Genomic DNA, 22291 nt, shown 5'->3' with positions numbered 1-22291 from the left:
CGCCACATGTTCCTAACTTGTTTAACCAAAGCGGGACTGTTGGCATTATATTCAGTCACCCATGGAATGGTTTCACTGGGCAGGGTTTTGTGGCGCTGTTTTGCATGTTTTTGAAAATTAATCAGTGCTCTATCTCGTGCTTTCTTAAGTTCTGCTACTGCGTATCCTCTCTCACTAAATTTTATTATCATCTCCTCTAACTGCGCCTCACGTGTGGTGGGGTTAGTATTGTTTCTGCAGACTCTGAGGAGTTGTGAGTAGGGAAGACTGCGAATCATCGCTTTGGGGTGGGAGCTCTTAGCCCGGAGCACGGTGTTCCGATCTGTGGGTTTTTTGTATAAGGATATCTCAACCCTCCCCTCCACCAACTGAATCCGAACATCCAAGTAGCAGATGTCAGTTTTGCTTAATGTCCAAGTCAATTTAATGGGGCTATTAGTGTTGTTATGTTTCAAAATGATCGCTATTAGTTTTTGTATATCATCATTCCACAGGACCAGGAGGTCGTCAATGTAGCGGAAATAGAGTAAGATCTTACTTGAAATGTTCACATCTACAAAGAACAAATCCCGCTCCACTTCCCACATGAAACAATTGGCAAATGATGGAGCCACCGGGGACCCCATCGAGCAGCCCTGTAGTTGCCTGTAAAACTTCCCATTAAATAAAAAGAAGTTACGCGTCAATGTAAAGGCAAGCAGCTCAATGAAAAAATCAATATCAGGACCCACATAAAGGCCATTGCCCGTGATTAGCCGTCTAACCGCTTCCAGCCCCGCCTCATGGGGGATGCATGTATAGAGGCTGGTCACGTCCAATGTGACCATGGTGGTTTCACTGGGAACCAGTCCCAACCCAGACAATCTCTCTAACAACATATTCGTGTCTTTCAAATAAGAAAAAGTGGCTTGGACGCATGGCTGCAGAAATGTGTCCAAAAACACAGCCACTGGTTCGCACAGAGACCCCCGGGCAGAGATGATGGGTCTCCCTGGTGGTCTCTGTGCGTCCTTGTGGATCTTGGGCAAGGTGTAAAATAACGGCACTACCGGCCATTTGGTAGATAACTTGGCACAAATTACCTGTGATATTAACCCCTCTTCAACCGCTCGTTTCAATAACGTATCAAGCTTTTGTTTGAAAACCGGTGTGGGGTCATGATCAAGCTTACAATATGTCTTGCTATCACTAAGCAACCTATCACATTCTGCCACATATGAGGACGTGTCCTGAATGACAACTGAGCCGCCTTTATCGGCGGCCCTAATTATGATGTCAGTCCTCTGTTGTAAATCTTTCAATGCTTGTTGTTCATCGCTGGACAAGTTGTGTTTCACCGCTGGTGCTCCAGTTCCCGTGGCGCCATCCATTAGTCTATGAAAGGTTTTCAGGGTGGCATTATTAGACTGTGGGTCAAATCTGGAGCGGTTACCCAGTTTGGAGATACGGCTAGGCAGTGCTGGTTCGGAGTTTGCCATAGGGTGTTTGAAGAAATGTTCCTTAATTTTTAATGAACGTGCCAATTTGAATGACTCCACCTTCCAATTGAATGGATCCATGTAGTTGGTGGGGATGAAAGTGAGTCCCTTGCTGAGTAATCGTTGTTCAGGGTCTTGAAGGGTGTATGAGGACAAGTTAAATATTAGGTGGCTCTGTTCTTGGGTGGTCTTCCCACTGTTCTGCCTCCTCGTTTGGCCTCCCCGTCTTGTTTTGGTCTTCCCCGGGTGGGGGCCACTGCCCGGGTGTTTGCCCCTAAAGGGGTCACGGACTTTCTGGCTTCAGAACCTGTGGCTCCCAATTCATCATTATCACTTGCAGAAGTACTCGAGAAGCGAACCCGTTGTGGTCTTCTCAGGTTGCCAGCTCCACGGCCCCGTCCTCGGGTTTGAATACTCTGCCCCAGCCAGGTGTACACTCGATGTTGAGCGTAGTCGGTAACCACCTTCCTGTGTTTCTCTTTCTTGTAATTTACCAAGTTGTTTTTATATTCGTCCAATTGGGTCTGTAATTTAGAGACCCAGTCTGTGGACTTATCAGCTGTCAAGGTGGGAAGGTGTTCTGTCTCAAATACGCTGATTTTTTCAGTTGTTGCTCTTAGCTCCCTCGTGGATTCCTCAATGACCAACAACATGAGGTCCATGGAGCATTTGTTGAGAATTGATATCCAGCGTTTACAGAAGGTGGTATTGTATCGGCCAATAGTTGGTATATTGTGGACCCTGAATCCCCGGGGTATGTGTTTTGCCCTGTAGTAATCGGATAGGGTGCGGCTATGATAGAAGAAGTCCATCTCTCTTTTTTTCAGTTTAAACAATTCACGGTAGACGTCAGCACTGGATTCCGTGTAATCCTCAGACAGAGCCCTGTCTTTGTGTAGGATTTTCTCAGCATCTATGTCTGAGAAACTGAGCGTCTCATAGTTGTCACATTCTAGTAAAAATGATGTAAAGTCTCCCTCACCTTCTGACGTAGCCATCCTTAGTCTTTGTGACCATCCAGGTGCTGCACCAGACTGAATATGTGATTGTGAGTATCACCCACGTGCCAACACTGTGCAAAAAGGTGTTCAAAATGACAAATAAAAACCTGTTAAAACTCCGAGGGAGGAGGTCTTGTTGGAGGGTGTATGTATATGTGTGTGCGTGTATATGTGTGTGTGTGTGTGTGTGTGTGTATGTATATATGTATATATATATATAAAGCAAAAATAGCCTGGCACTCCTCTTGATGTCACTGTGCCCGGTGCCTCCAGTATGTAGTGATAGCTAGATAAAATGAAGACTGCGGCACTCCAGGTCTTGTGAAAAATCGAAGTGTATTCAAAAAGGTCACAACATGATACACCAACGTTTCGGGGTGTCTAGCCCCTTTGTCAAGATGTGAGATATATATATATATATATATATATATGCAACTCGACCCACATCATTTAGCACTTGTGACTGCTGTATCCTGAGTTATTTTACACCATCAAGTCCCGTGAGTGCCACCATTGTGTCGAGTTGTAGATGAGGTTCTTGGACCTATTTGGAGGCACTTGGGCACTATCGGTATCAGGAGGGAGTGCCGGCACTGGATTCTTTTGTGTGTGTGTGTGTGTGTGTGTGTGTGTGTGTGTGTGTGTGTGTGTGTGTGTGTGTGTGTGTGTGTGTATATATATATATATATATATATATATATATATATAATATGTATATATGTTTGACACTAACGGTTAGCCAAACCTCTAGGCATGGCCCCTACCACGGCATTCCCCGATGGGCCCTACATGCCCCAGTCCATCACTGCTCAGAGATTAAAGGGTGGTATCCATCTGAAAGCTCTCCTTTTTATAAATCAATGTGATGATGAATAAAGAAAAACAGGAGGCGCCCTCTGGTGGGTTCAAACATAAAACATTCCAAATATTGTACCAAATAAGTTACTTTTATAATAGCTTTTATCAAATATCCCTGAATCCTGAGTAGAGGATGTATCCGCTGATACTGAACCATTTCTTTAGTGGCAACTGGGTATAACTTTAGACTTCCCCAAAACTCATGTCTGTTTGAGAATAGTTAACTACAGACATGTAATGAGCATGTAAAGTAGCAAATGATAAAGTAATCTCTTCTTTAAAAAAAATAAAAAATATGTGTGTGTGTGTGTATATATATGTGTGTGTGTGTGTGTGTGTGTGTGTGTGTGTGTGTGTGTGTGTTTATATTTTTCTCTTGATAAATATAAATCTTGTAATACATAATTTTGGCGTGAAAAAGAAACCAATTACATTTCTGGTGATGTTTATTCCATCTAGGCGTGGTCATAGATATATGTATTATTTTTAAAATTTGAGCATTTTACATAGTTTGACTGTTTTCATTTTCTTTCCAAATAGGACTCTCTATGGATTTTCTACACCCTCATTTGAGAGGTTAATGTACAAATTTACCACATTTCCCTGTATTAGATGATACCTTGCATTCCCATTAAATCTACCATCCTTCATTTTGTCTGAGTAACCGCTAGTAGTAATAGCAGCAGCACTCTTATTATTCTATGAAAATATTCTGTTCTGTTTGTTTTCTTTTATAGTGTTCCTTAGGCTACGCCTGAACACTGAGGGAGCTTCTGTCATGCTCACTATTCTTTCATCTTCGCTTTTTTTTTCCCCTTACAGATTTTTGCAGCCAGTGCAGAACATTGATATGAACCTTACTGACCTTTTAGGAGAGCTTCAACGAGATCCATGGCCCGTTCCTCAGGGCAAGAGACCGCTGAGATCATCAGGCGCTGCCCTTTCCATTGCTGTTGGTCTTCTTGAGGTAACAATGGATTTCTGTAGTCTCCCAAGTTTGGTTGAAATGTTTTAAAACATCGATATTTTGGTCTCCTCACAATCTCTGATGTTTAATGATCTGCTAATGCTCGGGTGCCGCGCTACGCTAGTGCAGATCTGGTCCTGCGATGACAGTCACAGTGCGTCTGCAGATGTCGGGTGAGTGATGGTCTGCAGCCATTTGGGGGCGGGGCGGGTAGGAAGTGTGTTGCTAGTGACTCTGGCAGGACATCCTGAGTAACCCAGGGTTACTCAAATGTCTGATGGCGCCCTGGTGTTCATGCAGTGGTTCCCATGTTGAGTCTTTGGACTCTAGCTTATCTGAGGAGTGGGCATCCTTTTACTTAAGATGCCTCCTGAGACTACTGCATATTTTAGCACAGCTACTGCATACAAAGACACAGCGGCGGTGCCTCTAACGTAAATCTCTTAATCATAGTGCAGGTTACTGTGTTAGTAGTACTATCAGCCTCTACATATTAATAACAGAGCAGTCTTTGGTGACTGGTATTTCTGTGACGCTACCAGTGGTGTAGTATGAATGGAATGAGGCAGGGCAGCAGATGACAGAAATGTGAAACATGAAATAAATAGTAATAAAAATCTGAGAACTGCTTAGTTATTGTCTAAAATAATACCTCTATTATGTAATACGCTATAACTGTTCTATTGCCATTGTCTCCCAAAGATATTTACAGAGTAAGCTAGATATACATGGTTCCATTGGTATCTGCTATGGGTACGTGTGTGCAGTGTGAATAAGCCCAAGTGGTTTTCCTATAGGACAGAGGTTCCCAAACTGTGTGCCGTGGCTCCCTGGGATGCCTCGGGGTACTTGCAGGGGTGCCCTGGGTTGGTGGTACAGGACCAATTCAAATTATTAATGGTCAATATAATAGGCAAAACCAGTGCTGGTGGCTGCCAGTCATAAAATATGTGGCCAAACAGAAGCAAATCTTGTCCCTCACCACACAACTGACCCTAAGGATGACATATAAACGTGATCTACTTAATGTAATATTTCTTTCTAAATTTCTCGATAAGAAATTTTTGGCCTAGGGGTGCCGTGAAAAAAATTCTGATATTCTAGGGTGCCGTGATTCAAAAAAGTTTGGAAACCACTGGTATAGGATCTCCACTCCCGTCCCCACATTTGTTGGTTATTGATAAGTGTAATTTGTGTGCTGCCTGGTGATAAGTGACAGGCTGCAGGCGTTTAGGGGCGGAATGGTGACAGTGACTGGCAGCGTTACAGGAAACATGAGCATGTCTCCCCCATCATTTTCTGGGCTTGCTGGAGCCAGTGGCTGCATTCGTGGATGCAGCTTCCCTGGCTTCAGCAGTGTGAATTTCGCAGCCATCCTATTTATGCAGTTGATTTGATGCTGGGCGCATCAGCGTATCACAGAAACCGGCAATAGGTATTTATTTAGATAAGACGCCTCCTGCAGCATTAGCACATATTCACACAGCAGCTGCGTCCAAAGATGTAGCGGCTGTGTGATTTCTATACATTTCTGAAGCATGCCCAAAGTCACCAGTGTTACCCACCCACCAATCCTTTGTGATTTATTTGTGGTGCTGGCCTAAGCAGTATTGTTGCACACAGGCCCCGTTGATTCCTAAATGCCAATTCATAGTCGTTACTAATGGTGTGCCAGCATTTACACAGTATGCAGATTGCTGATAACTGGGGCCCATAAAGTGCCAACATTAATGTGATAGCTTCTGAACAGTGCCTTCAGAATATACACCATTCTGACACGCTAGTGCCACTTGCCTATTAGCTGAAGTAAGACGCACAGAATCTAATATGCTCTCTTTACATAATGTTTTCTATTCAGTGCACATTTCCTAACACTGGAGCTAGAATATTGATGTTCATTGGAGGACCAGCCACACAAGGACCTGGAATGGTTGTTGGCGATGAACTGAAAATTCCCATCCGATCCTGGCATGATATTGAAAAGGACAATGCTAAATATGTGAAGAAAGCTACAAAGGTGAGGATTACAGATCTCTCTCTGTATATTTTGGGACGTATCTTAGAGGACCCAGTTGTCAACAACATAGAGGCAAGTCTTGTATCTAGATTATTTTCATAGTGATTTAAGAGGTTCATTCCGAGTTGATCGCACGTAGCAACTTTTTGCTGCTTGTGCGATCAACTAGACGCCGCCTAAGGGGGGAGTGTATTTTAGCATAGCAAGGCTGCGATCGCTTGTGCAGCCCTGCTATGCTAAAAAAAAATTTGAGCAGCACAAGTCGAGGGTATGAGCTACTTACCCTGTGCGATCATTATAGCGATGTAGGTCCCGGAATTGACGTCCAACATCCGCCCTCCAAATGCCTGGACTCACCTGCGTTCGCCGAACCACTCCCAGAAAACGGTCAGTTGACACCCAGGAACGCCTTCCTCCTGTCAATCTTCTTGCGGTCGCCGCTGCGACCGCTTTCTTCCTACGCCACGTCGCTGCCCAGCGATGCCCGTCGCCGGGCAACGACACGCCTGCGCAATGCGGCTGCCGCGCATTCGCAGTCCCGCCCTGTTTGCACCGCTGCAATGAACCGCAGCGTGCGAACGGGTCGGAATGACCCCTAAGCTTTTTAAATGTAATAATTATCTGTTGTGTGGGGGGAAGTGTGGCTCACCCCTTTGCAGGGTTGGGAAATTATTAGTTTTTTAATTACCCCAAAAAAGTTGTTTTTTTTGTTGTTGTTTTTTTTTTTAAACCAGTTTGGTTTTTGCATTAATGTCAAATAATGTTGACTTCTGCTTATTATATTACTACTGTGAAACATTGGATATGTATTAGAAACCTTTATCAACCATGTTATATCAACAATCCAAAGTTATTAAGATATGAAATTATTTATTTTATATCTTTCAATAAAACCAATTTTTTACTGCTTATCATTCCTATTATATCTGAATATATGTAGATAAGCTAAACATATTAAAACATACAAAGTACAATCAGAGACATCTCAATAGATCTGAAGGTTATGAATTGAAATAAACATGGTGGAGATTAAACCATGAGGTGTTTCTCTGTGTATTGCATTTATAATTTTTGGAGTTGTTTACCCTTTAAGATTGAGAATGACAGTTGTGGGTTTCTCCTGTCCTATAGGATTGTTAGGAGAGGAGTTTGTGGCGTTTTAGCTAATGCTAGGCAGATTTAGTACTTCTCTGATCTGGTTAACCCTCCCTATTTCTTGTGTGTGTGTGTGTGCGTGTGTGTGTGACGAAGTAACCCACCCAAATCTAACTCTCTCTGCAAATGTTATATCTGCCCCCCCCCCCCTGCAGTGCACATGGTTTCTCTGACGTCCTAAGTGGATGCTGGGGACTCCGTCAGGACCATGGGGAATAGCGGCTCTGCAGGAGACAGGGCACAAAAATAAAAGCTTTAGGACTAGGTGGTGTGCACTTGGCTCCTCCCCCTATGACCCTCCTCCAAGCCTCAGTTAGGTTTTTGTGCCCGGCCGAGAAGGGTGCAATCTAGGTGGCTCTCCTAAAGAGCTGCTTAGAATAAAAGTTTGTTAGGTTTTTTATTTTCAGTGAGACCTGCTGGCAACAGGCTCACTGCATCGAGGGACTAAGGGGAGAAGAAGTGAACTCACCTGCGTGCAGGATGGATTGGCTTCTTAGGCTACTGGACACTAGCTCCAGAGGGACGATCACAGGTACAGCCTGGATGGGTCACCGGAGCCGCGCCGCCGGCCCCCTTACAGATGCTGAAGAGAGAAGAGGTCCAGAAATCGGCGGCTGAAGACTTCCCAGTCTTCTTAAGGTAGCGCACAGCACTGCAGCTGTGCGCCATTGCTCTCAGCACACTTCACACCGCGGTCACTGAGGGTGCAGGGCGCTGGGGGGGGCACCCTGGGCAGCAATGTAATTACCTTTACTGGCTAAAAATACATCACATATAGTCCCTGGGCTATATGGATGTATTTAACCCCTGCCAGGATTACAGAAAAAACCGGGAGAAGAGCCCGCCGTGAAGGGGGCGGGGCCTATCTCCTCAGCACACAGCGCCATTTTTCCCACACAGATCCGCTGGTGGGAAGGCTCCCAGGCTCTCCCCTGCACTGTACTACAGAAACAGGGTTAAAACAGAGAGGGGGGGCATATTTTGGCGATATAAATATATATTAAGCTGCTATAAGGGAAAACACTTACTATAAGGTTGTCCCTGTATAATTATAGCGCCTTGGTGTGTGCTGGCAAACTCTCCCTCTGTCTCCCCAAAGGGCTAGTGGGGTCCTGTCCTCTATCAGAGCATTCCCTGTGTGTGTGCTGTGTGTCGGTACGTGTGTGTCGACAGGTATGAGGACGATGTTAGTGGAGGCGGAGCAATTGCCTGTAATGGGATGTCACCCCCTAGGGAGTCGACACCGGAATGGATGGCTTTATTTATGGAATTACGTGATAGTGTCAACACGCTACAAGGTCGGTTGACGATATGAGACGGCCGGCAAACCAATTAGTACCTGTCCAGGCGTCTCAAACACCGTCAGGGGCTTTAAAACGCCCATTACCTCAGTCGGTCGACATAGACACGGACACTGACTCCAGTGTCGACGGTGAAGAAACAAACGTATTTTCCAGTAGGGCCACACGTTACATAATCACGGCAATGAAGGAGGCGTTACATATTCTGATACTACAAGTACCAAAAAAATGGGTATTATGTGGGGTGTGAAAAAAACTACCTGTAGTTTTTCCTGAATCAGATAAATTGATTGAAGTGTGTGATGAAGCGTGGGTTACCCCCGATAGGAAGTGCTAATTTCAAAGAAGTTATTGGCATTATACCCTTTCCCGCCAGAGGTTAGGGCGCGCTGGGAAACACCCCCTAGGGTAGATAAGGCGCTCACACGCTTATCAAAACAAGTGGCGTTACCGTCTCCTGATACGGCCGCCCTCAAAGATCCAGCTGATAGGAGGCTGGAAAATACTCTAAAAAGTATATACACACATACTGATGTTATACTGCGACCAGCATCGCCCCAGCATGGATGTGCAGTGCTGGGGGGGTTTGGTCGGAATCTCTGACTGAAAATATTGATACCCTTGACAGGGACAGTATTTTATTGACTATAGAGCATTTAAAGGATGCATTTCTATATATGCGTGACCAGAAGATGTTTATGGACACGACAGTGGTCAGGTGATGCGGATTCCAAACGGCACATGGAAGTATTGCCGTATAAAGGGGAGGAGTTATTTGGGGTCGGTCTATCGGACCTGGTGGCCACGGCAACAGCTGGAAAATCCACCTTTTTTATCCCAAGTCACCTCTCAGCAGAAAAAGACACAGTCTTTTCAGCCTCAGTCCTTTCGTCCCCATAAGGGCAAGCGGCACCGCTTCTGCCAAGGCCTCAGTATGACGCTGGGGCCTTACAAGCGGACTCAGGTACGGTGGGGGGTCGTCTCAAGAGTTTCAGCGGGCAGTGGGCTCACTCGCAAGTGGACCCCTGGATCCTACAGGTAGTATCCCAGGGGTACAGATTGGAATTCGAGACGTCTCCCCCTCGTAGGTTCCTGAAGTCTGCTTTACCAACGTCTCCCTCCGACAGGGAGGCAGTATTGGAAGCAATTCACAAGCTGTATTCCCAGCAGGTGATAATAAGAGTACCCCTCCTACGACAGGGAAAGGGGTATTATTCCACACTATTTGTGGTACCGAAGCCAGACGGCTCGGTGAGACCTATTTTAAATCTGAAATCTTTGAACACTTACATACAGAGGTTCAAATTCAAGATGGAGTCACTCAGAGCAGTGATAGCGAACCTGGAAGAAGGGGACTATATGGTGTCCCTGGACATCAAGGATGCTTTCCTCCATGTCCAAATTTGCCCTTCTCACCAAGGGTACCTCAGGTTCGTAGTACAGAACTGTCACTATCAGTTTCAGACGCTGCCGTTTGGATTGTCCACGGCACCCCGGGTCTTTACCAAGGTAATGGCCGAAATGATGATTCTTCTTCGAAGAAAAGGCGTCTTAAATTATCCCTTACTTGGACGATCTCCTGATAAGGGCAAAGTCCAGGGAACAGTTGGAGGTCGGAGTAGCACTATCTTGGATACTGCTACAACAGCACGGGTGGATTCTAAATATTCCAAAATCGCAGCTGATCCCGACGACACGTCTGCTGTTCCTAGGGATGATTCTGGACACAGTCCAGAAAAAGGTGTTTCTCCCGGAGGAGAAAGCCAGGGAGTTATCCGAGCTAGTCAGGAACCTCCTAAAACCAGGAAAAGTGTCAGTGCATTATTGCACAAGGGTCCTGGGAAAAATGGTGGCTTCCTACGAAGCGATTCCATTCGGCAGATTTCACGCAAGAACTTTTCAGTGGGATCTGCTGGACAAATGGTCCGGATCGCATCTTCAGATGCATCAGCGGATAACCCTGTCTCCAAGGACAAGGGTGTCTCTTCTGTGGTGGCTGCAGAGTGCTCATCTACTAGAGGGCCGCAGATTCGGCATTCAGGACTGGGTCCTGGTGACCACGGATGCCAGCCTGAGGGGCTGGGGAGCAGTCACACAGGGAAAAAATTTCCAGGGAGTGTGGTCAAGTCTGGAGACTTCACTTCACATAAACATACTGGAGTTAAGGGCAATTTACAATGCTCTAAGCCTAGCAAGACCTCTGCTTCAAGGTCAACCGGTGCTGATCCAGTCGGACAACATCACGGCAGTCGCCCACGTAAACAGACAGGGCGGCACAAGAAGCAGGAGGGCAATGGCAGAAGCTGCAAGGATTTTCCGCTGGGCGGAAAATCATGTGATAGCACTGTCAGCAGTGTTCACGATCTCCACCCGGGAGAGTGGGGACTTCATCCGGAAGTCTTCCACATGATTGTGAACCGTTGGGAAAGACCAAAGGTGGACATGATGGCGTCCCGCCTCAACAAAAAACTGGACAGGTATTGCGCCAGGTCAAGGGACCCTCAGGCAATAGCTGTGGACGCTCTGGTAACACCGTGGGTGTACCAGTCAGTGTATGTGTTCCCTCCTCTGCCTCTCATACCCAAGGTACTGAGAATTATAAGACGGAGAGGAGTAAGAACTATACTTGTGGCTCCGGATTGGCCAAGAAGGACTTGGTTCCCGGAACTTCAAGAGATGCTCACAGAGGACCCATGGCCTCTGCCGCTAAGAAGGGACTTGCTTCAGCAAGGACCCTGTCTGTTCCAAGACTTACCGCGGCTGAGTTTGACGGCATGGCGGTTGAACACCGGATTCTAAGGGAAAAAGGCATTCCGGAAGAAGTCATACCTACCCTGGTCAAAGCCAGGAAGGAGGTGACCGCACAACATTATCACCGCATTTGGCGAAAATATGTTGTGTGGTGTGAGGCCAGGAAGGCCCCCACGGAGGAATTTCAACTCGGTCGATTCCTGCATTTCCTGCAAACAGGAGTGTCTATGGGCCTCAAATTGGGGTCCATTAAGGTTCAAATTTCGGCCCTGTCGATTTTCTTCCAGAAAGAATTGGCATCAGTTCCTGAAGTCCAGACATTCGTCAAGGGAGTACTGCATATATAACCCCCTTTTGTGCCTCCAGTGGCACCGTGGGATCTCAGCGTAGTTCTGGGATTCCTAAAATCACATTGGTTTGAACCGCTCAAATCTGTGGATTTGAAATATCTCACATGGAAAGTGACCATGCTGTTGGCCCTGGCCTCGGCCAGGCGAGTGTCAGAATTGGCGGCTTTGTCTCACAAAAGCCCATATCTGATTTTCCATTCGGACAGGGCAGAACTGCGGACTCGTCCCCAGTTTCTCCCTAAGGTGGTGTCAGCGTTTCACCTGAACCAACCTATTGTGGTGCCTGCGGCTACTAGGGACTTGGAGGACTCCAAGTTGCTAGACGTTGTCAGGGCCCTGAAAACATATGTTTCCAGGTCGGCTGGAGTCAGGAAAACTGACTCGCTGTTTATCCTGTATGCACCCAACAAGCTGGGTGCTCCTGCTTCTAAGCAGACGATTGCTCGTTGGATTTGTAGTACAATTCAGCTTGCACATTCTGTGGCATGCCTGCCACAGCCAAAATCTGTAAATGCCCATTCCACAAGGAAGGTGGGCTCATCTTGGGCGGCTGCCCGAGGGGTCTCGGCTTTACAACTTTGCCGAGCTGCTACTTGGTCAGGGGCAAACACGTTTGCAAAATTCTACAAATTTGATACCCTGGCTGAGGAGGACCTGGAGTTCTCTCATTCGGTGCTGCAGAGTCATCCGCACTCTCCCGCCCGTTTGGGAGCTTTGGTATAATCCCCATGGTCCTGACCCAGTCCCCAGCATCCACTTAGGACGTCAGAGAAAATAAGAATTTACTTACCGATAATTCTATTTCTCGTAGTCCGTAGTGGATGCTGGGCGCCCATCCCAAGTGCGGATTGTCTGCAATACTTGTACATAGTTATTGTTACAAAAATCGGGTTATTATTGTTGTGAGCCATCTTTTCAGAGGCTCCTCTGTTATCATGCTGTTAACTGGGTTCAGATCACAAGTTGTACAGTGTGATTGGTGTGGCTGGTATGAGTCTTACCCGGGATTCAAAATCCTTCCTTATTGTGTACGCTCGTCCGGGCACAGTATCCTAACTGAGGCTTGGAGGAGGGTCATAGGGGGAGGAGCCAGTGCACACCACCTAGTCCTAAAGCTTTTATTTTTGTGCCCTGTCTCCTGCGGAGCCGCTATTCCCCATGGTCCTGACGGAGTCCCCAGCATCCACTACGGACTACGAGAAATAGAATTATCGGTAAGTAAATTCTTATTTTTGCCCAATTGCTAACAAACTTGCTGCTGCGACCAACTCAGAATTACCCCCATAGAACGTAGGTTGGTGACATAGCGTAAGCGATAGAGAGCAAACTTTAATGCGAGGTCACAATATATTCATAACATTACACTTCTAAATCTTTCAGTCTGCACAAATATTATGGCTTCCTAATCAATCTAGTGGGTAAAGTGGGAAAAATAATTGAAAATATAAATGGCAGGATTTTCTAGCACACAGCAGTACAGTTTTCTCTATCATCCACAAAGGATACTGGGGACACTTAGTATGATGGGTATAGATGGGGTCCAAAATAGCCGGTGCACTTTAAATTTTCTACAAACAGGGTGTACTGGCTCCTTCCCTCTATGCCTTCCCCTACAGCCCAGTTTAGAAAAATGTGCCCCCAGGAGAGGATGCACACTCTGGAGCTCCAGAGATTTTTTTTCTTCATTTTATTTTAAATGTTTATTATTTTCAGGTAGGCTGTTGGGCAACAGCCTACCTGCACCGAGGGACGCTGGAGATGGGGGGGGAGCTGGCTGTCCTGGAGGAGCTGGCTGTCCTGCTGCAACGCTGAGAGTACAGGAAATGGCACCAGGAAGCGCTGGTCCTGCTCTAAGGTAGCAATGACGCTGGAGCTACATGCTTATTTATACTGGCAAAGTCCCCAATTTTGTGTAAAAAGAGGTCCCAGCACCTATTTACACTACCGCTGCAGGCTGCGGGGAGAGGGGTCATGGGATCACCGCAGAGGGAGTCCGTATGCCCGACCTACGTCACTTCAAGAACCGTGGGGACCCCGCTAGCAGGACCCCCGGCAACACTCACCACTCTTCTGTCTTCAGACTCTGTGCTGGGGGTGTGCGGCATGCTGCGGGTGTGTGAGCGAGAGCGCAATGCCTGCGGTACACTAACCCTCAGGACTGTTGTCCTGTCACGGGATCCGACTCAGCACCTCCAGGATGCCGGTGTCTGTATCCCCCCACCCCCTCACACTGCAGGAGGTCATTCAAAAAATGTCTCAGACCCAGGTCATTGTTCCAGTGCCACTTCAACAACAGGGCGAAGGATATTATTCAAACCTGTTTGTGGTACCAAAGCCGGACGGTTCAGTGAGGCTCATTTTGAACCTAAAAATCATTAAACCCATATCTGCAGGTTTTCCGGTTCAAAATGGAGTCTCTGAGAGCAGTGATCTCAGGTCTGGAGGAGGGGTAGTTCTTTGTCTCTCTGGACATAAAGGACGCATACCTCCATATTGCGATAAGTCCGCCTCATCAGGCCTACCTCATGTTTGCTCTGCTGGGGGAACACTACCAGTTGCAGGCACTGTCCTTCGGACTAGCCACGGCTCCAAGGGTATTCACCAAAGTGATGGCAGAAATTATGTTCCAACTCAGGATTCAGGGCGTGAACATTGTCCCCTACCTGGACGATCTGCTGATAAAAGCAAGATCAAAGGAACTACTTCTGGACAGCATCTGCCGCACAACATCCCTGCTGTCACACCACGGTTGGATTCTAAACTTCCAAAAATCCCAGCTTGAGCCAACCCAGCGTCTCCAGTTTCTCTGCATGATCCTGGACATGGTGACTCTGAAGGTCTTCCTTCCTGCGGACATGGCAAGGGCGCTTCAGGAATTTGTTCGAACGGTTCTGCAGCCAAACCGGGTCTCGGTACATCTTTGCACCTGTCTGTTGGGAAAGATGGTGGCCTCCTTCAAGGCCATTCAATTTGGCAGATGTGAGGACATTCCAACTGGATCTCCTAAAGAAGTGGTCGGGTTCGCATCTGCAGATGCACCAGGTCATACGTCTCTCACCGCAGGCCAAGATTTCTCTCCTGTGGTGGTTGCGACCCTCCAACCTCTTGGAGGGGCGGAGCTTCGGGATCCAGGATTAGATTCTCTTGACCACGGACGCGAGCCTTTGAGGCTTGGGGGGCTGTCACCCAAGGGGCACGGTTTCAGGGCAGGTGGTCAAGTCTCGAAGCCAGTCTTCCTATAAACATACTGGAACTCAGAACGATATACAATGCTCTGCTACAGGCGTCTCCTCTGCTTCAAGGACAAGCCATTCAGGTTCAGTCGGACAATGCCACGGCTGTGGCGTATGTCAATCGACAGGGAGGAACAAACAGCAGGGCCTGCGTGCGGGAGGTTTCCAAAATACTTCTCTGGGTAACAAGGAATGCAAAGGCAGTCTCGGCCATATTCAATCCGGGAGTGGACAACTGGGAGGCGGACTTCCTCAGTTGTCACAACCTACACCCTGGGGAGTGGGATCTCCATCCGCAGGTATTTTGACTAATAACAGATCTGTGAGGCTGTCTGCAAATCGATCTGATGGCCTCTCGACTCAACAACAAGCTTCAGTGCTATTGTTCCAGGACGAGGGACCCTCTGGCAGTGTCAGTGGATGCGATACGCTGACAACATTGTGGGTTTACCGTCTGGTGTACCTGTTTCCTCCGATTCCGTTATTCCCCAGGGTTCTAAAAAGAATAAGAAGAGAAGGGAGTTCAGCCAATTCTCATTGCCCCCGATTGTCCTCGAAGAGCTTGGTACGCGGATCTTCTGGCCATGGCAGTAGAGGACCCCTGGCCTCTACCACTGAGGGAGGATCTTCTTCAGCAAATGGCCGTTTGTCTAACCGAACTTACGGCGGCTTTGTTTAATGGCATGGTGGTTGTGCGGTACCTTCTAGCTGAGAAGGGCATTCCTGGTAAGGTTATTACTACCATGATTCAAGCCAGGAAAGCTGTCACGTCGAAGCATTACCACCATATCTGGAAACGATACGTCTCCTGATGTGAGGGCCGAAAGTATCCGACCACGGATTTCAACCTGGGGCGATTTTTACGTTTTTTGCAGGCTGTTGAGGATATGGGCCTACAATTGGGCTCCATAAAAGGTCAGATCATGGCCTTGTCCATTTTCTTTCACAAGAAATTTGCTGCTTTGCCTGAAGTCCAGATATTTCTATAGGGTGTCCTTCGCATCCAGCCTCCTTTTGTGCCTCCCACGGCACATTGGGATCTAAATGTGGTTTTGACCTTTCTGCAATCCTCTTGGTTTGAACCTCTAACGTCAGTTGAGGACAAGTACCTTACGCGGAAGGTGGTCATGCTCTTGGCTTTGGCTTCCGCTAGGCGTGTTTCGGAACTTGGAGCTTTGTCCTGCAGAAGTCCCTACCTGGTCTTTCATAAGGACAGAGCGGAGCTCAGGACTCGACAGCAGTTCATGCCTAAGGTGGTTTCTGGATTCAATCTGAATCAGCCTATTGTGGTTTCGGCGGCTACGACCACTTCCTCAATTCCTGAGTCTTTGGATGTAGTGCGAGCCCTGAAGGTTTATGTCAAGAGGACAGCTGCTGTCTGGAAGTCGGATTCCCTCTTTGTGCTGTATGATGCTCACAAGAAGGGTTGTCCTGCTTCAAAGCAGTCGATTGCCCGTTGGATTAGGCTTACGATTCAACATGCCTATGCTTCGGCGGCCTTACCTGTTCCTCGGTCTATCAAGGCCCACTCTACCAGATCGGTGTATACTTCCTGGGCGGCTGCCCGTGGGGTCTCTGCCTTGCAACTATGCCGGGCCGCTACCTGGTCAGGGACAAACATGTTTGTCAAGTTCTACAGGGTTGATACCCTGGCTACAGAGGATGTCCAATTTGGGCATATGGTGCTGCAGGCGTCTCGGTATGTTCCCACCCGTTCTGGGAGATTTGGGATGTCCTCCTCGTACTAAGTGTCCCCAGTAGGGAAGCCAATCCCTGGCCATTTTTTCAATCACGAGATTCTGGATTGAAAAACGCTCAATCCCGGGATTGCAGTAAGGAGCAAAGAGAGTGGAAGTGGAGGGCAGAGAAGAAGGGTGGGTGTAGGGAGCAGTGCGGGAGGGAGGATGCGATGTACGGGGCAGTGTGGGAGGGAGGATGTATGGAGCAGCGCGGGAGGGAGGATGTATGGAGAAGCGCGGGAGGGAGGATGTATGGAGAAGCGCGGGAGGGAGGATGTATGGAGACGCGCGGGAGGGAGGATGTATGGAGACGCGCGGGAGGGAGGATGTACGGAGCAGGGAGGGTGGGTTTAGGTATCAAAACGTACTATTATAGGCGGCAACGGCAGCCATGGGCAAACACTGACCGCGCCAGCGGCATTTTAAATGTAGCGCTGGCCACCAGCCAGTCAGAACGGGCAGTCCGGCAGCTAATCACGAGCCGCTTCTGCGGCCACTTTCCTGATTGGCTGCCGGTCCGCTACATTGGATGCTCCAATCCCGGGTATTCAAATCCTGGCATTTTGGGCCAGATTCTCGCCGATCCCAATCCCGGGATTGGCCTCCCTAGTCCCCAGTATCCCTTATGGATGATAGAGAAAATAGGATTTTAATTACCCTACGGTAAATCCTATTCTCGTAGTCCATAAGGGATACTGGGCGCCCGCCTCTGTGCTTCGCCTTTTCCTGCAAGTTATTGTACTTGTGTGACATTGTTTACAGCAGCTGTTGCTGTTCTGGTTTCACTAGCTGTTGCTAGTACAGTATGTTTGTTCTGCTGTGTGCTGGTTAGTTAATCTCACCACCTATTGTCTTGTCATGTTACCTCCTCTCAAGTATGTCCATCTCCTTCGGGCTGGGCTGTGGGGGAGGGCATAGAGGGGTGGAGCCAGCACACCCTGTTTGAAGAAAATTTTAAGTGCACCGGCTCCTTTGTACCCCATCTATACCCATCGTACTAAGGGGGTCATTCCGAGTTGATCGCTAGCTGCCGTTGTTTGGTGCGTAGCGATCAGTGAAAAAAACGGCTAACCTGCGCGTGCGTATGCACCACAATGTGCACGCGCGACATACGGGTACAAAGAGCATCGTGGTTTTGCACAGGTTCTAACAACGCATTCAGTCGCACAGCCGATCGCAAGAAGATTGTCAGGAAGAGGGCGTTTCTGGGTGTCAACTGACCGTTTGGAAAAAACGCAGGCATGGACGGGCGTTTGCTGGGCGGTTATCTGACATCATTACCGTGTCACTCGTCGCAGCAATCATCGCACAGAATAAGTAACTCCAGGACTGGTCTTGTTCTGCACAAAATGTGTTTGCAGCCGCTCGGCTGCACAGGCGTTCGCACTCATGCAAAGCGAAAATACACTCCCCCGTGGGCGGCGACTATGCGTTTGCACGGCTGCTAAAAACTGTTAGTGAGCGATCAACTCGGAATGACCCCCAAAGTGTCCCCAGTATCCCTTATGGACAACGAGAAAAGGATATACCAGTAAGTAATTAAAAACCTGATTTTTTTTATACGCGTCCTCCAGTTTTTTTCTGTTTTCAGATATTACTGTGTTCTGAAATAGAACTAGAGTAGAAGTTGTCTAAAATAAACAAAGCTACTATTAAAAAGTTCCCATGCCTTGGACAGACAAGAGACTTTGACATTGTATTCATGTTGGAGGCGCTACTGTCACCCATTTCTGACAAACATTGGCTGACCCCAGTGAGTTGCTGGCAGTGAGTATCTGCTCTGTGTGGGAAAGGCATCTCTATCCATAAACATATGTTTCGGTGACACTGGTTACTATGGGTATACTGTAGAGTTCAGTAACAAGCGAATGAACACTTAAAATTTACCAGCAAGAGCTCAAGCGCCTACTTTCTACAGTGACCACCGGGGCTGAGCACTTGTCTTATTCTTTTTTGGACTTTCTTAAAACCTTTTTTTTTTTTTTTTAACTAAATGAATCGGCATCCCTAAGTAGCTGTTGTGATAGGACAAGGATCTGCAATACTTTTTGCTTACAGACCTCTTATTCAGTGACTTCACTACTACTATATTCACTGTGTCTACTGAGACTGGGACTGGGCCATGCTTCTGAGGTGCAGAAGTTAGGTAAAGAGGTTGGTATTTAGCCGCAGTTCAGCCTTTGTGTCTGTTCCTCCACATGGGAAGTACTGTGCAGTACTTGCAGGGTCCAGTGCGGTGCAGTGTGTCTGTTACTTGGGTGACGCATACCTATCCTAGCTGCACCTCTCTTGGTACAGTATGGGTAAGGGGTGGGAATCTTTTGGATGGATGTTATCTCTCAGTGCTGGGTTCTGTGGGAGGCAGCATTACACAGTGACCATATTAGGAAGCAGCAGCTCTCTCTGCTAACTGTCTGCCCACACCTACAGGGAAGCGGTGGTGGCGTGTACAGGGGTGGTGGGTTTTTTTACGGGCTCTTCCCTGGTTCTGCATTATGTATTTTGCAGCTTCACATCTGCCTGGGCTATGCAACTGCATCTATCTTCCCCCCCCCCCCCCCCCCACAGTTTTCATATGTCTGAGAAGGGTAATACGTCCATTTTTTGATTGCTCCATATGTCACTCCAAACTGCCTCATGCCCAGTCTAGGGTAGTTGCCCTGTACGCAGCATGTGATGCAGGGGGCCAGCGGCTAATAAGATGGTGGAGGTCCAAGGCCCTGGTGCAAGCTATTGCAGAGCTAACGCATAGATACTCCCATTCCAGTGATGTGTGGTAAGTTCAGTGGCTCGGGAAGCACTGGCTGATTTACACACACACACAAAATAAAATTTAAATTGGAACCGCTGCAAAACTCTGCCAAATGGCTGGCACGGACCGGATCCTCTTGGATCCATACCAACTTTCCCTGCCAGGTCCCGCTATTGCTAACGCCCGCACCTCTGGCGCGTCCCCGCCACATAAGCCCACTACCCACCCAGTGATGACAGTGGATCCATCATTGAACAGCTGTGTCCAGTAATGAATCCACTGTCCAGTCATATCTGCCTCGATGACAGGGGTGTGCTTTCGTGTGGATATGTCCATATGAACGAGGCACTTCTATAGCTTTTTTCAGTCGGCTATTACTGCCCATGGCTTGGCCCCGCACCTCGCTTCCGCTCCTTTTCCATTTTCAATGGGAGACACCACTATCTGTATCTCCCAAACCTAATTTAACTGTAGAAATTATTGAAATAATATAAAGCAGATACTTATGACACAGAATGTGTTATAAGTATCTTCTTTGTATTATTTTAATCATTAATGACCGGGCAGGCAGTGCCTCCCCTGCCTACATGTCCCTGTCCCATTCCCATTCTGTAGAAGTCACACGATTTACCGGAAGTAGCATTTCAGGGACCTTTGGCCTCCACCTCAGCTGCACTCGATGAATCAGCTTTATGTAAGGGCCTGATGTGGTTAGTGTGGGGTCCTCTTCCTTAGAGACAATTATCACTACCAGCACTTCTAGACAATAGAATTGTCAGCTTCCATGGGTTGAGGAGTTTGTCTGATGTTAAGATAATGGTGTCTCGTGTAAACCACAAGGTGGAGCTGTGGCTTTAAGGGTCTTATTCATGTTTGTATGCACATGACTACACTGCTGTGATTTATCAGACTTGATAATCATTGCAAGTAAAACTGACACCCAGTGGAGCCATTGCAAAGTCCTCAGCAACTGTGTACACATACGTAGCAGCATCTATCTTATTGTTCTTTCGTTTTAAGATGGGATAAATCTCCAGAAGAATAAGGTTCCCTCTATTTTCTGGAGGTTGTAAGGGCACTTGAAAAGATGTCCATCAGACCTGGTCGGTTGCATTTTGGTTTTATACAATTGCCATGGTAGAAGCTTTCCTGCATGTAAAGGTGCCCATACACTAGATGACCTGTTAACGATGCATTCTCGTTAACGATTTCCCTTGAACTCCCCTGGCGGCTCCCAGGCAGTCCTGGGCAAACGATATAGTACAATACACATAAGATATATCTTAAGATCTGGGAGTGGCTACATCCCGGATCATGCTGTCACTGACTATAGTCTCAGATCTTCCCTGCAGCTGGAAAGATCAGAAGCTCCGACCAGCGGGACTGCGCATCGTTATCGTTCAGACACTGAACGATCTGCACTATTATGATCAATTTGTAGTTCCGATCCATCGGAAATGGCTAAATCGCTCATAATACAGTATAATCTAGTGTATGGGCACCTTAAGCAAATCATTTCCAGGTCAATTACTTTGCCTGGCTTATGTTAGGGCAAGGCAGCCTGTTTGAGAATATATTCCACCGGATAAGTGGGAGCCTCCTAAAGGTTGCAGCAGAGGGATGGAGGAGGTCTGCTGTGCAGCAGTCCTGGATGACCATCTGGTACACACCTTCACAAAATTCTACTAATTTAATACTTGGGCGTCCAAAGTGCTGTGCACCGCCACCTCTTAGCTTACCATAATTTAGGGAGAATTTTGGGATGTCACCATTTGAATGCTAGAAAAATAGTGCTACCCCTGATAGCCATTAGGAGTTCAGAGTTGTTTCACTAAATGTAAAGTGCCCAACTCCTGTCACTTCATGTTATACAGTATCAAGTGTCCCCCAATAAAAGACTTAGCCACTTAAGATGCAAGTGTCCCCTGACAATGCTAAATTCCTTTGTCGTATAAATAACCCTTATGAAGCTAAGAACACTGTACGCTGCTTACTTAAGAAATACCGTAATGATACGCTATTTGCGTAACGATCGCTCAGCCGTAGGCGAGACGCTCAAGCGTCACGTTCGCTCACGGCCCAGTGATCACAGGACACGTTATTGGTTATGTCTAGGGGAAAGATTCGCTGTAACGTAGCGTACGCTAGAGACCACGAGGAGGTCACCAGCGATGCAGACGCTCACAACACTATACCTTTATGTTAAACCTTATACCGATGAAACACACAGAATACCTTAATGTGAGTACAGGGTGTAAATGCAACCTTGTGTAACCTGACTATCTACAAAGCTGTTTGAGCGTCACCGACGCTCAAGTGAACACTTAACACTATAGTAAATACACTGATACTGGTTTAGGGTTCCAAAGCCTATAATCTGTATTATATCTAGTATACTTGTAAAAGAGTAACACAGTACAAATGATACACTACAATATAACAAAGACTTCCTAACCAAACACCTAACTAAGGGATAAACTACAATGCTATCCTGGTCTAACACAATACAATACAATAATACTACGAAGTATTTAAGAGAAAAAGAGGAGAGGAGAGATAGAGAGAGAAAGAGAGATATTGGCTCACAGAAAGACAATGATTACGGAGAGAACTTACGCACAAAGGGTATGATCGCCTGCGCCTCGATATCCAGCTCCCGATTATCAGCAGATAACCGTTGATGAGAGAG

At 47.2% G+C, this 22291-nt stretch overlaps 1 protein-coding gene across 4 annotated transcripts in view; it reads left to right on the top strand.

The window, feature by feature from the left end:
• LOC134980612 (protein transport protein Sec23A) overlaps positions 1-22291 on the top strand; it is a 265943-nt gene that overhangs the window by 88792 nt on the left and 154860 nt on the right. For 3 of the 4 annotated variants that reach the window (XM_063947502.1, XM_063947500.1, XM_063947501.1), the window contains exons 7-9: positions 3878-3913; positions 4160-4304; positions 6163-6321. In XM_063947502.1, the coding sequence (XP_063803572.1) occupies positions 3878-3913; positions 4160-4304; positions 6163-6321 (340 nt within the window). The remainder of the gene's footprint in view (positions 1-3877; positions 3914-4159; positions 4305-6162; positions 6322-22291) is intronic. The other variant, XM_063947503.1, reaches the window with a different exon arrangement.

The sequence above is a fragment of the Pseudophryne corroboree genome, chromosome 12, assembly GCF_028390025.1.
Source record: "Pseudophryne corroboree isolate aPseCor3 chromosome 12, aPseCor3.hap2, whole genome shotgun sequence".
Classification (NCBI taxonomy): Eukaryota; Metazoa; Chordata; class Amphibia; order Anura; family Myobatrachidae; genus Pseudophryne; species Pseudophryne corroboree.
Note: the sequence above shows the minus strand (reverse complement) of the source record. Positions and strands in the feature narration are given on the sequence as shown.